Source organism: Phyllobates terribilis, unplaced genomic scaffold (genome assembly GCF_046119375.1).
Source record: "Phyllobates terribilis strain yellow unplaced genomic scaffold, ASM4611937v1 Scaffold_5__5_contigs__length_657084704, whole genome shotgun sequence".
NCBI classification, from domain to species: Eukaryota; Metazoa; Chordata; class Amphibia; order Anura; family Dendrobatidae; genus Phyllobates; species Phyllobates terribilis.
The window spans coordinates 324,812,868-324,830,590 of record NW_027362765.1 but is presented as its reverse complement, the minus strand read 5'-3'; the positions used below and the strand labels follow the sequence as shown (position 1 = coordinate 324,830,590).

At 43.5% G+C, this 17,723-nt stretch overlaps 1 protein-coding gene across 1 annotated transcript in view; it reads left to right on the top strand.

Moving 5' to 3' along the window:
• LOC141271147 (snaclec purpureotin subunit beta-like) overlaps window positions 1–17,340 on the top strand; it is a 135,486-nt gene extending 118,146 nt beyond the window's left edge. The window contains exon 5 of the mRNA XM_073681247.1: window positions 17,076–17,340. Within this exon, the coding sequence (XP_073537348.1) occupies window positions 17,076–17,134 (59 nt within the window). The 3' untranslated portion in view covers window positions 17,135–17,340. The remainder of the gene's footprint in view (window positions 1–17,075) is intronic.
• The last annotated feature ends 383 nt before the right edge of the window (window positions 17,341–17,723 follow it).

Here is a 17,723-nt window from a genome sequence, read left to right as displayed (position 1 = left end):
GAAGGGAAGGAGCGCAATTTGACTTTTGGAGCTAATTTTCCAATCAAAAAGTGAAATGGCGCTCCTTCCCTTCTGAGCCCTGTCGTGTGCCCAAACAGTGGTTTATGACCACATATGAGGTATTGGTTTACTCAGGAGAAAATGCCCAACAAATTTTAGGATGCAATTTACCCTGTTACCCATGTGAAAATTAAAAAATTTAGGCTAGAAAAAAAATTTTGTTAGAAAAATTAAAATGTTCATTTTTTTCTTCCATGTTGCTTTAGTTCCTGTGATGCACCTGAAGGGTTAATAATCTTCATGAATGTAGTTTTGAGTAGCTTGAGGGGTGCAGTTTTTGGAATGGTGTCACTTTTGGGTGTTTTCTGGCATGTACACCCCTCAAAGGGACTTCAAATGTGATGTGGTCACTAAAAAAAATGGCTTTGCAAATTTTGCTGGAAAAAAGAAAATTTGCTGATGAACTTTGAACCCTTCTAACTTCCTACCAAAATTTTTTTTGTTTCTAAAATTGTGCTGATGTAAAGTAGACATGTGGAAATGTTATTTATTAACTATTTTGTGTCACATCACTCTCTAGTTTAGCAGAATAAAAATTCAAAATTTGAAAATTGCAAAATTTTCAAAATTTTTCCCATATTTTTGATTTTTTCACAAATAAACGCAAATATTATCGACCTAAATTTAATACTAACATGAAGCCCAATATGTCACGAAAAAACAGTCTCAGAATCGCTAGGATCCGTTGAAGTGTTCCAGAGTTTTTACTTCGTAAAGGGACACTGGTCAGAATTGACAAAAATGCCAAGGTCTTTAGGGTCAAAATAGGCTGGGTCCTGAAGGGGTTAACAAGATCAATGTAAGTCTATGGGAAACTCGAGCATTTTTCTGGCGGCTCCCCCCGGCGGTCTGCAGAGGGCCTAAAAATTGACCAAATCGATGGGAACAGTGCTCAAATGGCATGGGAACAGCATGGGGAAGACCCCTGGAAGCATTTCTGACTCCTAGGTCACTGTTGTCATCAATGTTGTCAGTAGTATTACGTCACTTTTACGGATTCACAATAAAACATACAAAAACTAAATCAAAATGGATTATGTTAAGGAACATCCTTTCCAGGGTAATGACTTGTATATAAGGCAAAATAAATATGCAGAAACAAAAATGCTTCTCCACGCTATGTTCACACGTAGCGTTTTGATGCGTTTTTGCACTTTTGTATTGCTTTCAACCATGACAAATGCATTCACCAGGAAATGTCATTTTAACATTTTACAACCTTATCTTGCCATGTGGTGTGTGACATGGGAACAGCATGGGGAAGACCCCTGGAAGCACCTCTGACTCCCAGGGAACTGCCTAAAACTGTGATCATCTCATCAGACGTGATCCTATATTACTGCGGTAATAATACAGACATTTTTGGCAACGTGACAAATCTTAAACTCCATTTAAAATGGGCAAGGTGTGTGTCAAGGGACAGGGAAGTGGACGTTATGGTGATGGTGATAGTGCACGCAGAGGCCATGGGCAAGATGAAACTGTGCCTGCTGAGGGAGCACAACAAACACCAACGTCATGTCGAACTACCTTTCTGTCCCAATTTCTAGTGTGAAAAGGTTGTTGGTTGGATAGCAGATAAAGTTTCCAGTCAGTTTGCCACCACCACCACCCTGTGTTCCACATGGTCCAGTCTCAGTAGATGTGAGTCTGGATCACATTACTATTATTACATTATCGCCATTTATTCCACGGCACTTTACATGTGAAAAAGGGGTATACATTGCAAAAACAATTGCAATAATCTTGAACAAAAATGTGACAGCGACTTGTACAGGTGAGGAGAGGACTCTGCCTGCGAGGGCTCAGTCTACACGGTATGAGTGAGGAAACAGTAGGTGAGGATAGAGCTGGTCTTGCAACGGTATGGTGGAGCGAGGGTTAATGCAGGTTGTACATATGTCGCAAGAGGTGCGTCTTCAGCTTCCTTTTAAAGGTTTCAACAGTAGGCGAGAGTCAGAAATAGTGGGGTAGAGAGTTCCAGAGAAGGGGGGATGCACGGGAGAAATCTTGCATGCGATTGTGGGAAGAGAAGTTAAGAGGGGAGTAGAGAAAGAGATCTTGTGAGGATCAGAGGTTGTGTGCAGGTAAGTACCTAAGAGGGGAGTAGAGAAAGAGATCTTGTGAGGATCAGAAGTTGTGTGCAGGTAAGTACCGGGAGACTAGGTCACAGATGTAAGGAGGAGACAGGTTGTGGATAGCTTTGCATTCCAAGATTAGGGTTTGTAACAGGAGTCTCTGGGTAATGGGGAGCCAGTAAAGGGATTGACAGAGGAGAGGCCAGGGAATAGCGAGGGGACAGGTGGATTAGTCGGGCAACATTGTTTAGGATCGATTGGAAGAATGCGAGAGTCGTCGAGAAGGGAGATGATGAGCGCGTGCACTAGTGTTTTTGTACATTCGTGGTTGAGGAATGTGCGGATCCAGGAAATTTATTTTACTTGAAGTCGGCATCTTCCTCACCCTGATCCTCCTTCCTCCCACCATTCCGTGTGCCCTGAGACAACTGATCCCACAGTTGGACACTTCGAAAAGCTGTTTTGTTCATCTTTCCATTTATAGATTCTGGCCTCTTGCTCGGTCCGCTCAGAAGTAGAAAGAGCTTGGATATGTGGTTTGAAGGAGAGATTAGAGTCCAGGGTTACCTCAAGAGCTGTTCACTTTTCCATCAATAAATTTGGTCCTCTCGACCGGCCAGCTTTGAGCAGGGCAACAGAAAATCACATGTAGCGAGTTGAGGAGCCATGATCACCCGAAGGTGACGGTGGGAAAGTCGCAAGAGGTGGATAATGATGAGACACAATGGACAGAAAGTCAGGAGGAGGACCAGGGTGCGGAAGCGGAAAACTAAGCAGTGGACAATGAAGTCACTAATCCAACTTGGCAAGAGAACATGTAGAGTGAGGACAGCATCACACAGGGGGAGGGAGGGGTAGCACCACAACAGGCAGGAACAAGCAGTGTGGTGGCTTCAGACACAAGGCGGGCAACTGCTCCCCGGAACACCAACGCGACGGAAGTTGCCAGTACAACTATTAGGTCTTCCCCAGTCTGGTTCTTTTTTAAAGACTGTTCAGATAACCCCAAAAAGGTCATTTGCAACATCTGCCAGGCCAGCATCAGCAAGAGCACCAAAACTACCAGCCTGACCACGATCAGCATGCTCAGGCACATGACAGCAAAGCACCTGACAAGCTGTGCCAAACACCAAGGTCCAGAAACAGTGTCTGCGGGTGACACCACTGCCTCTTCCGCTGTTGTGCGTGCATGCCAATCCCCTGTCCATGGCGCATGCAAAGATGCCTTCCGCCCTGCACCTGTCATTGTAGACTTGCAACCATCACCGTCCACGTCCCTGTCCCTTTGCAGCGTTCAGTTGTCCCTACCACAGTTCTTGGAATGCAAGTATGATGCCAGCCACCCACCCACAGGCCGCAATACTAAATTGGACTTCTTGCACTTGAAATGTTGCTTTTTAGGCTCTTGGAGGCGGAAGCTTTTCACAACATAATGCCGCCGGCGGCTGGGTGTCCATACTCGGTCTCCAGCCACCACTATTTCTACCAGTATCATCTCCGCCTTCCACAAGAGTGGGTCCCAGAAAATTACCCGTGCCCTCCCCAGTGCACTTACTGGAAGGACCGCCTAACCACAAACACGTGTACAGGTGAATGTGGCAAGGGACGGTATGGAACAAGTCTATAGTAAAAATAAAACAGCCATAGAGTGTCCTGGAACCTTCCCACACACTTTTCTTAGACAGGGCTGCTTCTCGGTAGGGTTGGACAGGCCCACCAGAGAACCGAAGACTCCTCTGGTGGGCCCTGGCTTCTCCATCAGGAGAGTTCATAGTGCCGAGGTGAGGTCATGATGATGATAGAGGCCACCATCGCCTTAGCTTGCTGCTGGTACTTTTCTATTGGAATCAGCTTTGCTCCAACCATCCTGGAATATTTCCAGTGAACTATGGCACGATGCCATGGTATTAGCAGTGCCCCCAGTACCAGTAGCGAAGCCATCCACAATTTCCTTCTCAGGAATTTTATTTGGTAGACTGAGTGGCTGCCCAAATACATTAGTTTCTCACAAAGGAGCTGAAGATACTGAGTAGCAGTAGGTGCAAGTTTCTCCAGCATGTTAGATATGAGAGGGAGAACAGAGAGGGCAGCACAGTGGCTCAGTGATTAGCACTGAAGCCTTGCAGCGCTGGGGTTCAGGCTTCAAATCCCACAAAGGACAACATCTGCAAGTATTTTGTATGTTCTCCCCGTGTTTGCATGGATTTTCCCCTCAGTAAAAATGCAGCCATGGAGTGGCTTCCAGGAACCTTCCCACACATTTTTCTTAACCAGGACTGCTTCTCGGCAGGGTTGGACGGGCCCACCAGAGAACCGGAGAATACTTCGGTGGGCCCTGGCTTCTCCTTCAGGAGAGTTCATAGTGCTGAGGTGAGGTCGTGATAATGATAGAGGCCACCATCTGCTTAGTTTTCTGTTACTTGGAATGCAAGCGCAAGTATGCAGCCAGCCACCCACCCACAGGCCGCAATACTAAACTGCCATACTTCTGGACTGCTTGCACTTGAAATTTTGCCTTTTAGGCTCGTGGAGGCGGAAGCTTTTCAAATCCTCATGGCGGCGGCCCGGTGTCCATATTCTGTACCCAGCCATCATTATTTCTCCCGTTATCGTCTCCGCCTTCCACAAGCGCGAGTCCCAGAACATTACCCGTGCCCTTTCCAGTGCACTTAAGTGATAAGGACCGCCTAACTACAAACACGTGGACAAGTGAATGTGGCCAGGGACGGTACATCTCACGGACGCATGTCACTGGGTTAATATTGGGCTCAGTCTTCTAGACAACAACCAAATTATTCATGATGGTTGGATCATCTATCTCCTTAGCTTTGTGTTACTTGGAATGCAAGCGCAAGTATGCAGCCAACCACGCACCCACCCACAGGCTGCAATCCTAAACTGTCACATTTCTGGACTGCTTGCACTTGAAATGTTGCCTTTTAAGCTCGTGGAGGCAGAAACTTTCCACAACCTCAGCAGCCACTATTGCTCCCGCTAACGTCTCCACGTTCCACAAGCGTGAGTCGCAGAAAATTACCCGTGCCCTCCCCAGTACACTTAAGTGGGAAGGACCGCCTAACCACAAACACGTGGACAAGTGAATGTGGCCAGGGATGGTTCATCTCACTGACACATTCCACTGGGTTAATATTGTGGAAGACGTGATCCAGTGGGACCCTGGGACGGAACACGTCCTTCTGACACAGAGGATTGCGGGCCCTGGGTCAATCAGAGTTACCCCTACATTCTACAGCTCCTGCACCACCTCCTCCTCCTCCTCTTCAGTTTCCATCTACATCACTTGATTCATTGTTTCAGGACAGATTCCAGATAATTTACCTAAACTTCGTGTGTGGCAATAACAATAAGCAGGACTGTATGCTTAGGTGACAAACCAAACACCGTTGCAGAGTTGTTGAAAGCTCCATCAGAAAACCTGGTGTCAGCTCTGAAGCTAGGCAACCTCACACATGTACCATGCCTGACCCATGTGCTCAACTTAGTGGTTCTGCAGTTTCTCAAAATCTACACGGATCTGCCACAGCTGCTTGTGAAAGTATGCCGCGTGTGCCCATTTCAGAAAGTCAGCTATGGCTTCCGCTGCCCTGGCAGGGCTTTAGCAGCGTTTGCAGCTTCCAGCTCACCGGCTGTGCGATGTTACTACTCATTGGAAATCAATGTTACAGATGTTTGGAATGATTTTGAGCAGCAGAGAACAGTTGTTGAGTACCAGCTTCAACACGTCAGTCGGCATTCATTTCAGCCTCCGCACATAAGAGCTGATGAGTGGGCATGGATGCTTGACATCTGTGCCATCCTCCAAAACTTTGAGGACGCCACCAAGGTGGTGAGCGGTGATGATGCCATAATTAGCATCACCATCCCACTTCTCTATCTACTGAAACACTCGCTGCTCACAATTATAGAGGTGGCATTGCAGGCGGAGCAAGGAACTGTACAGGGTGATGCTACCCAGCCCAGACTCATCACAGCGCGGAATGGGTGATAATGAGGAGGAGGAGGAAGAGAACATAGACAGTAATACTCTTGGTGAGAACAGGGAAGTTTTGTCTGTTGACAGTCTGGCACAAGGTTGACTTTATGTTCCCCTGCCTTTACCGTGACCATCGCGTAGTACTCATTTTGGGCATTACAGAAAACGGCACGGCATGAGAGAATTCTTGGATACGGAGGTGTGAGGTTCTGATTAAGGAGGATGTCTGTCTTAGATCAGTTGCAGAATGGAAGGCGCAGGAGGGGTGATACACACAAATGAGGAAAAAGAGATATTGGCCGGTGCAGAACTGTGGACAGCTTGGTGGGTGAGAGAGATGCGTTTGTATTGTATTCTGTAGTGATTGTTTAACCTAACCCGTGCAGTGACTGGCACAGGGTAGAGGTGTCTGTGAAGCGGCTTGATAGAAACACGACCCTGGTTGCTGCATTCAGAAGGGATTGGAGAGGAGACAGTTTGTTTAGAGGGAGACCGATTAGAAGAGAGTTGAACTAGTGAATAAGAGTGACAGTAAGAGTTTTTGCAGTATCAAAGGTGAGAAAAGGTCGACTTCTGGAGAAGTTTTTAAGGTGCAGGTGATATGAGCAAGTGAGTGATTTTCCAAGTTGAATAAAGGAAAGTTGTGTGTCAAATACGACTCCAAGATAGCAGGCGTGCCAAGTGGGAGTTATGGTGGCAGCACCTAAAGGAAATTGCAAAGTCAGGTATAGGTAGGTTAGTAGAGGGAGGAAACCGAAGGAGTTCATTTTGGGAGATATTAAGTTCAGGCTCTTGTTGAAGAATTATAACAAAATAAAAATTCCCATCTGACAATGCTGGCGGCAGAGGTCACAGTCAGACAGTTCATTAGACAACCAAGGAGTACAAGTGAGGAAGACACAAACCAGATGTGGCAGATGCAGGAGAACGATGTCAAAGGTCTGGGACAGTTTTCTCAGACCCTCCCAGCGCCCAGGCCCTGATACACGGGGTACTCTGATAAGGGGGGAAAAGTTTTGGAAGATTAAAGCTGGACACGTGGCATGAACTGTCTTTCTACGCCTTGGAGGTCCTTACCGCTAGCGTTTTGTCAGAGATAGTTTTTAGTGCCGCTGGGGGCATTATAACTGATAAAACTGATAGGCGCTTCCTCCTGTCAGTTGAAAATGCTGACAGGCTGACTCTTATAAAAATGAACAAGGGCTGAATTGGGCCAGACTTCTCAACACCACCAGATGATGGCGTCAAACATAAACTCCAATTCAGTGGTTATTTTTTGGGGGGTCTATTCCCATGCACCCCTTCACATCCAGACATGGGTATACCCTTCAGGAATTGTTCTATTTTATGTCACCCTCCTCCTTCTCCTCCTCCTCCACCACAATATCACCAGGGAGACCGTGATGCAACACCCACATAATTTTTTAAAGGGTGCTTCTGAATAGAGACGAGCAAATATTTCAATATTCGTTTTGGATTATAATCGCAGTTTTTGCAATATTTGCCAATGTAATTGTCGACTATTCGCCGAACATTGCCAAGCGCCATTGGATTCAATGGGTGCCAAGACCAAACATATACACAACACCTTCAAACAGGACCAAAAGCTGCCAAAACACATCAATTTAGGGGCAGTCACCAGGAAAGTTCCATCAATTAACCCAGAGTACAAGTAGTATAATTATTATTATTATTCATTATTATAGCGCCATTTATTCCATTGTGCTTTACATGTGAAAAGAAGTCACTGACTGGTTCAAGAGCAGAGAGGACCCTGCCCGTGAGGGCGCACAAACAGTCTATAATGGATGGGTGAGGATACAGTAGGTGAGAGTACAGCTGGTCGTGCAGCAGTATAGTGGAGCGAGGGTTACTGCAGGTTGTAGGCTTGTCGGAAGAGGTGGGTCTTCAGCTTCCTTTTAAAGGTTTCAACAATAGGCGAGAGTCTGATATGTTGGGGTACACAGTTCAAGAGTAGAAGGGATGCACAGGAAAAATCTTGTATGCGATTGTGGGAGGAGGAGAGAAGGCAGGAGTAGAGAAGGAGATCTTGTGAGGATCGGAGGTTACGTACTGGTATATACCAGGAGACTAGGTCACAGATATATGGAGCAGACAGGTTATGGATGGCTTTGCATGTCATGGTTACGGTTTTGAACTGAAGTCTCTGGCCAATGGGGAGCCAGTGAAGGGATCATAGATTGCAATCTTATAAATTGCTGGAGTCAGTCCACAGTAAATAAAAAGCAGCCATAGAGTGTCCACAGAGTGTCCAGGAACCTTCCCACACACTTTTCTTAGCCAGGGCTGCTTCTCTGCAGGGTTTTACTGGCTCACCAGAGAATCTTCAGGTGGGCCCTGGCTTCTCCATCAGGAGAGTTCATGATAGTGCAAACTTTGCAGCTGCTATGGGACTCTTGAGCGGGGGAGAAAGGTGAGCCCTCAAAATCAAATCTTATGGTGGGCCCAATGTTTTTCATTGACACTGCTTCTCGGTGAGAGTTGTATTTCACCACAGCCATATTCTTTAGCTCAGTGAAAGGACTGGTATAAAGGGAAACCGTATCTACTCCGGCTGTCATTTCTCCGTCACCAGGTTCCGCCCATTATCACACACGACCATGCCTGGCTGTATGTTCAGCATGAGAGCTAACAATCAGGCTGCTGTGTTACAGCTTTCAACAACTCTGCAGTGGTCGACAGTTTGTCACCCAAGCATTAAGCATATTATCTTCAGCACAGCCTGTTGCCGCTTGGCCAAATCAGTGCTGCAGTGCTTCCAGCTTGTGAGTGACGTGGTCATTTTGGAGATGGAGGCCAAACTGGAGGAGGAGGTGCAGGAGCTGAACAATGAGATTACATTGAGTTTACATTGGTGAGTCTGGTTTTTATACTAAAGAAAAACTGTGCTTTTATTTTATTTTATTTTTTTTTACCCCCTTGAAATTGTTGCATATGCAATAACAGTATAGGAGACACACTCCTTAATAATAGGAAGGACAATTCAAATAGATTCTATGCTCTATAATATTAACTGTCTTATCTGAAATTCTTTTACGGGTGAGGTATGGCAGTATGGATAGCGTAATTACACCGATCCAGCCAGGTATTATTACCTTATACTGCGTGCTGCTGATGCTGCCCAAAAATTTTTTAAATCTATTCTATTCCTTATCGATAAAGCATTTACAATAGGAACAGGTGCTGCTGCTAGGTGGTATCATCACCAACTACACATTAGTGTTCATTCTGGTCGCATAAATGTCTTCCAAGGTCCATAACTTTTTTTTTTTTTATTTCTTTGGCCTTATATATGTCATTACCCGGGAAAGAATGTTTCTTAACATTTCTTCTATTTTAGCTTGCTTATTGTATGTTTTTTTTGTCAGTCTGCAAAAGTGGCGTAATATTCTGACAACATTGTTCACAGATATGCTATTTGTCAGCGGCCAACTGAGAATAGATTTGAACCCTCAACTGCAATACTTTAAATGGAGTGTAATATTTGATACGCTCACAATAATTGCTGGATTATTAGGGCAGTCATATGGGATAACGTCTGATGGCCACGGTTTCAGGCAGTTGCCTCATAGTATGGTATTTGTCAGCGACCAAGTGTCAATTGGTTCAACAAAACACAGGTGGCTGACTTTAAAAGGAGTGGAATATTTGGCATGCTCCACAAAATTTCTGCATTATTACGGCAGTCATATGGATCACGTGCATCTGATCATTGAAAAAAGTTCCTCTGCTTCCACAATACAGTAATGTGAATAAAACAAAAAAATCTGGCTGTATTCTGCGAACAAGCAAATGGAGCTGTAAAATGGTGTACACTGACACACTGCTACACTGCTACAATCTATAAATGGAAGACAATATTTTCCACATTCACTACAAATGGCTGGATTTGAACTGCAGTTATATGTGATACGTCTGACAGAGAACCACGGTTTTAAACAGCAGGCCTGTAATTTACTAATATTATTCTACACAGAGACCTAGTGTGAATAGCTTCACCGACACACAGCAACAAAATAAAAATGGAAGAAATGGCTGATTTGGAACACTCTTATAGGTGATATGTCTGACAGAGAACCAAGGTTTTAAATAGCAGGCCTGTAATTTACTAATACTATTCTTCACACACACCTAGTGTAAATAGGTTGACTGACACACTGCAACGGAATGAAAATGGAAGAAATTTCTGATTTTGCACACAGTCTTATAGGTGATATATCTGACAGAGAAACACAGTTTTAAATAGCAGGCCTGTAATTTTTGAATACTATTCTTTACAGACACGTAATGTGAATAGTTTGACAGACACACTGCAAAAGAATGGAAAAGGAGGCCAATATTTTCCATGTTCAGTTCAAATTTCTGGATTTTTATCGCTGAAATATAGAACAGATCTGACTTTATTCTGCAGTGAGAACAAGCAAATGGAGCAGAAAAATGGTGTACTCTGGATTGCTTTTTAAGCAAATAGCCAGGATTAAGATAAAAAAAAATGTTGCCCTGGCCCCTGATATCTGGGGCTATGTGTACAAATATCTGTAATTATTACAGGAGCAGCAGACAGGACATTCAATGGACCCTGTTGCGCTATATGCACTGCAGTCTGCCACATACACTGCCTGACTGCCTAACTCCTGCCTAGCACTGATTACATGCAGCTAGATTAGCCCTCAGAAGGACTGTTAGTTCAGATGGATATATATATATATATATATATATACATATATATATATATATATATATACACAGTACAGACCAAAAGTTTGGACACACCTTCTCATTTAAAGATTTTTCTGCATTTTCCTGAGTATGAAAATTGTACATTCACACTGAAGGCATCAAAACTATGAATTAACACATGTGGAATTATATACTTAACAAAAAAGTGTGAAACAACTGAAAATATGTCTTGTATTCTAGGTTCTTCAAAGTAGCCACCTTTTGCTTTGATGACTGCTTTGCACACTCTTGGCATTCTCTTGATGAGCTTCAAGAGGTAGTCACCGGAAATGGTTTTCACTTCACAGGTGTGCCCTGTCAGGTTTAATAAGTGGGATTTCTTGCCTTATAAATGGGGTTGGGACCATCAGTTGTGTTGTGCAGAAGTCTGGTGGATACACAGCTGATAGTCCTACTGAATAGACTGTTAGAATTTGTATTATGGAAAGAAAAAAGCAGCTAAGTAAAGAAAAACGAGTTGCCATCATTACTTTAAGAAATGAAGGTCAGTCAGTGCGAAAAATTGGGAAAACTTTGAAAGTGTCCCCAAATGCAGTTGCAAAAACCATCAAGAGCTACAAAGAAACTGGCTCACATGAGGACTGCCCCAGGAAAGGAAGACCAAGAGTCACCTCTGCTTCTGAGGATAAGTTTATCCGAGTCACCAGCCTCAGAAATCGCAGGTTAACAGCAGCTCACATTAGAGACCAGGTCAATGCCACACAGAGTTCTAGCAGCAGACACATCTCTACAACAACTGTTAAGAGGAGACATTGTGCAGCAGGCCTTCATGGTAAAATAACTGCCAGGAAACCACTGCTAAGGACAGGCAACAAGCAGAAGAGACTTGTTTGGGCTAAAGAACACAAGGAATGGATATTATACCAGTGGAAATCTGTGCTTTGATCTGATGAGTCCAAATTTGAGATCTTTGGTTCCAACCACCGTTTCTTTGTGCGACGCAGAAAAGGTGAACAGATGGACTCTACATGCCTGGTTCCCACCGTGAAGCATGGAGGAGGAGGTGTGATGGTGTGGGGGTGCTTTGCTGGTGACACTGTTGGGGATTTATTCAAAATTGAAGGCATACTGAACCAGCATGGCTACCACAGCATCTTGCAGCTGCATGCTGTTCCATCCGGTTTGCGTTTAGTTGGACCATCATTTATTTTTCAACAGGACAATGACCCCAAACACACCTCCAGGCTGTGTAAGGGCTATTTGACCAAGAGGGAAAGTGATGGGGTGCTACGCCAGATGACCTGGCCTCCACAGTCACCAGACCCAATCGAGATGGTTTGGGGTGAGCTGGACCGCAGAGTGAAGGCAAAAGGGCCAACAAGTGCTAAGCATCTCTGGGAACTCCTTCAAGATTGTTTGAGGACCATTTCCAGTGAATACCTCTTGAAGTTCATCAAGAGAATGCCAAGAGTGTGCAAAGCAGTCATCAAAGCAAAAGGTGGCTACTTTGAAGAACCTAGAATATAAGACATATTTTCAGTTGTTTCACACTTTTTTGTTAAGTATATAATTCCACATGTGTTAATTCATAGTTTTGATGCCTTCAGTGTGAATGTACAATTTTCATAGTCATGAAAATACAGAAAAATCTTTAAATGAGAAGGTGTGTCCAAACTTTTGGTCTGTACTGAATATGTTGTGGAATACCTATACTAACAGGACGTTCAATGGACCCTTTGCACTATATGCACTGCAGTCTGCCACATACCCTGCCTGCCTGCCTAACTCCTGCTATCACCACTGAATATATGCAGCTGGATTAGTCCTCAGAAGGACTGTTAGTTCAGTTGGATATATATATATGTAGTTCAATATCTATACTAACTATTAAACAAGCAAATCTCTCCCTAGCTCAGAGCATCTCTCCCTACTCTGCCTGATTCCGAGGTAGACTGTGATGAGCATAGCGGCGCCAGGTCTAATATAAACCTGATGATGCTGTGCGGCCAGCCCATCACTGTAATGCCCACAACCATCATGGCTACGGCATTACAGTGCATGGCAGGCAATCCCTGCATGTTCATTGGCTCTCTAGAGAGCGCCAAACATGCAAGGAGGGGACCTGAATTCTCGACCGAACAATCCGGAAATACTCGCCGAGTTTGTCGAGGACAGTGATGCTCAGGCGAGTACCGAGCAGTGGCAAGCATGTTCGCTCATCACTAAGTATAACCTTTTGCAGCTTGCAAAAAAAAATCTGGATTGATACCGCAGTATTTTATCACGCCTGATGACCAATTCTTTTGCCCAGTGATGGAATACTGATGCTATTTTTCAGCGAACAAGTGTAAATATATTTTGGACACACAAGTAGCAGACTTTAAATTGAGTATAATCTTCTGCAACTTGCAAAAAAAATCAGGATTAATACTATAGTATTTGATCACGTCTCATGACCTTCTTCTGAACTATACAAAGTCTCCACAAACTCTCCCTAACTAGTGCTATCAGCAGGATTAATATTTTCTTCAGAATGAGCCCTTACAAGGACTGTTGGAGTAGATTTCTAATAGTGGTATGGAATCTCTGTTTAACCACTTCCCGACCGCCCACTGTATATAAACGTCGGCGCTGCCTGGTCTCTGTGGTCGTCGGTGGTCCGGCAGCGCTCCTCAGGACCCTCAGGGTCCTGCAAGCGCTGCAGGTGTGGTGCAGAGCAACAGCTATGAGAGGGGAAATCATTGGGACCTGATTGGATCAGGTCCCAATGATGTTAACCCTTTTCTATCTTCTAGATGCCGCGATCTATAGCGATCGCGGCATTTAGAAGATAGTGAGAGGAGAGGGGGTCATCCACTTACCTCTCTGACGGCCCCCCTGATGTCTGAGAGGACCTGGCGTCACATGACCGGACGCATGACCGCCTCCGGGTCTGCCATGTACGGTGTCCTGCTAGGCTCAGCTTGCAGCTGAGTCTAGCAGGAGATAATGACAGTTTTACACTGTCAGCAGAGCTCTCATGCAATGCAATACATGTCTATTGCATTGCCTGAGAACAGTGATTTGAAAAATAAAAATTAATGTCCCATACAGGGACTAAGTAAAAATGTAAAAAAAGTCTAAAAAATGTTTTCAAACTGTTTAAAAAAATCACAAAATAAATAAAAATAAATAAATAAAATATTAAACTAATAAATCAGTACATTTATGCAAAAACAAAAAAAAGTACATATATTTGGTATCGCCGCGTCCGAAACAACCTGATCTATAAAACTGTCACACTAATTAACTCCTTCTGTGCACACCGTAAAAAAAAAAAGTAAAAAAAGGAGCAAAAAACTATGCTTTTTCATCATATCGCCAAACAAAAAGTGGAATAAAATGCGATCAAAAATCCATATGGAAATGAAAATGGTACCGCTGAAAACGTCATCTTGTTCCGCAAAAAAAGCCGCCATACAGCTCCATCAGCCGAAAAATAAAAAAGTTATAGCTCTCACAATAAAGCGATGCAAAAAAATTATTTTTTCTATAAAATAGTTTTATTGTGTAAAAGCGCCAAAACATAAAAAAAGATATAAGTGTAGTATCGTTGAAAACGTACTGACCCAAAGAATAATGCTGCATTATCAATTTTACTACACGCAGAATGGCATATAAAAAAAACTCAAAAAACAATTCCTGAATTGTTTGACTTTTGTTCATTTTACCTCACAAAAAAGGAATAGAAAGCGATCAAAAAATGTCACATACCCAAAAATGGTACTAATAAAAATGTCAACTCGTCCCGCAAAAAACAAACGCTCACATGACTCTGTCGGCCGAAATATGGAAAAAAGATAGCTCTCAAAATATGGCGATGCAAAAACTAGATTTTCCAAAAAGAAGCATTTTTTAGTGTGTGACAGCTGTCAATCATAAAAACCTGATATGAATCTGGTATAGCTGTAATCGCACCGACCCGAAGAATAAAGTCATCTTATCAGTTATACCACACGAGGAACGAGTAAAAAATAAATAAAACCAATTCTTCACCTGCTGCTGATTTATTTATTATGTCTCCCAAAGATAGCAGTAAGGCTCTGCTCACATTTATCCTGTGCTCTGCGCTGAGCACTTACACCGGGGTTTCTTTGTAAATCTCAGAAATACGTGATTGAGACGGAACCCATGACGGAAGATTCCCTGTAATGAGGCAGATATAGGCACTGTGGATGCCATCTGGCCTGTGATCCCACGGTGTCAGTTTTTTTAGGCGTGCATAAAAGTGCGATTGGCCACAATTTTGTGCACTTCTGAAAAAAAAGACACCGCTAAACAGAGGCCAGACGGAGTCCAGAGTAACTCTGCTGCCTCATTATAGTGAACGGATCCCGCAGGGGTTTCATCTGAATTACATCACTTGGAAATTTAGATGGAAACCCAGATGTAAGTGCTCAGCCTAGAGCGCCGGATAAATGTTATGTAAAATTTTCCCAATAAAAGCTTCAACTCAGTCCTCAAAAAAAGCTAGTCCCCACTCAGGTCCGTTATCTGTTAAAAATATAAGGGACTTCCAAGTTACTGGTAGCAGAAAGGCATTGGAAAAGTGAAATGGCCCTTGCACCCCAAAAGAAATTCAGAAAATTTTGTGCTCCCAAATCCAAATGCCTCCCTCCCTTCTGAGCCCCACAATGAGCCTAAACGACATTTAGGGTCCACATGTTTGGCATTCCTGTAGCGATGAGAGCTTGCCTAATTTACTGGTGCATGTCTCCAGAAGCACGATCTGGGCACAACGTATTGGTCACTACAGTGTACTGGTCACTTCAATAGCAGTTTGAAATTTTCACTCAGCAACATCCACTGCTGCTTGTTTCTGGAAAAGACCCATGGAGTCAAAATGGTCATTACTTGCTGTCCCTACAGCAATATAAAGGGGTTTATAATAGTGCAATACTTAGCCCAGTAGCTGTCTTGATGGTGAGGCGCATTCTCGGCTGCTTGGCACTTGGTGAGGCTGTGAGGAAAGGAGATGAAAGTGACACGAGAGAGAGCACTTGAGGTGAGTACTCAAGGTGAGCACAAGGGGACTGAGGGGATGCTGCAGTCAGAGAGCACGCTGAGAACGAATGGGACAGAGGAGTTGCGACAAACCGAGAGGCTACAGGCCTATAGGTAAGAAGCTGAAGGGCTGAAAAGGACAGCAGCAGCGAGCAGGGGCTGAGGGCAAGGAGAAAGAGAGATGTGTGGGAGAGGGGTCTGGTATCACGGTGGCTGTTGGGCTGAGAGCTGTGATGGGGACACAGAGGGGAGCAGGACATGTGGGCTAGAAAGTGGAGAGGAAGAAGGGACTAAGGCAGGAGGGCCAGGGGTGGAGATATGGAGAACAACCTCCCACCCGCTCTACGGTTGTTCTCAAAAACCCAACCCTTAAAATGGCTGCTTAACCCCTCACAACACTTAGTGTGCTGAAGCAAAACTTCTGTGTTTCAAATCACTGAAGCTAATAGCCTCAGTGAAGCATACCTCCCCTCCAGCCTTTTGCCAGTGACTTTGTCACAACATATGCAGTATTTTTACACTATTGCCTCCATCTGTTTGTGAAGCTACCAAAATACACTTATTTGAAGGGTACATTTTCCCTGTACTTTATTATCAGGTAAAATTAATGTGAAAGTTCAGTATTGGTTAATAAATTTCAAAATCCTTTGTAAAAATCTGATTTTCTGCAATATATTAAGTATTCTGCAGACTTGAAAACCTACCACATACTCATTTTGTATTTGGATTTTTGCTGCTACTGATTTTGGAAACCTCATCCTCACATTTTGCATTGTAAATTGCTGCGGGTTAGTGGAGAGGAGTCCATACCACATCTTCAGCAATTTTGCAACTTGTGAACATGGTCCTACTGTCATTGTTATGTAACTATGGAAATTCTGCCCTTAAGGGTTTCAAACACATTTTCCTGTTAGATTCAAGTGACTTATTTTTTGGGAAACACAAATTTTGGTCAGTTTGACATTTTGCATACTGGATCAGTAACTTAGTTGAAGACCTAGCCGCCCAATGAATATTTGTTCTAGTCATCATTGAGCGCTTTGTGTAACCAGCTACTATGAATCTCTACGATGCAATGTGGTTATAGACTACATGTTATGCTTTGTAATAAAGTATTGTAAAATCCTGCATTTGTTACTGTATCTGTTCCTTTTTGTCATCTTCTAATCTTAACCCAAACTCTCTAATTTTCCTTTCAGCTGGCCAGTGGTTCACTCACAAATGCAACAAGCAGTTGCCATTTGTCTGCACTTACTGAGAGTCAGCCCAGCTCATCAGCCTTCATGCACCAGCTTTGAATAATTGTGACTCTGAAGACGAGTAAAGAATTGGTTTATAATATTCAAGTGTTGGATTAGTAGCAGAGTCTTGGAATACAGAGTCTTGAGTGTCTCTCGTTTCTCCAGTTGCTCATAAGCTTACGTTATTCAAGTTCCAACTACCTACTTTTGCTGTGTACCTTATAATAAAAGATTAATACATTTTAATGTATATGGATGTGTTATGATTTTCTGCAAAATTGTATATCATTACTGGCTGATATTAAAGATTGTTTTCTTCAGTTTGGAGACACAATGAGAAAAAGAAAATCCCATTTCTGTCTTTAGTTCTCAATCCCTACAATGTCAAAAATGTAACTTCAGTGCAGACCTATACAATCACTGTCAGTGACGTTTTCTCACTATACCAATAACCACATTGCTTGAAAGTAGGATAATCCTGCAAATTGGACTGGAGAAGTATTAAGCACTATAGTTAGGATTCGGTGCTCAGGATTAGCATTTGGCATGTGATCCAGAAATTGTTAAAATATATCTCTCATGAAAAATGTTTCATATGATAAGTGG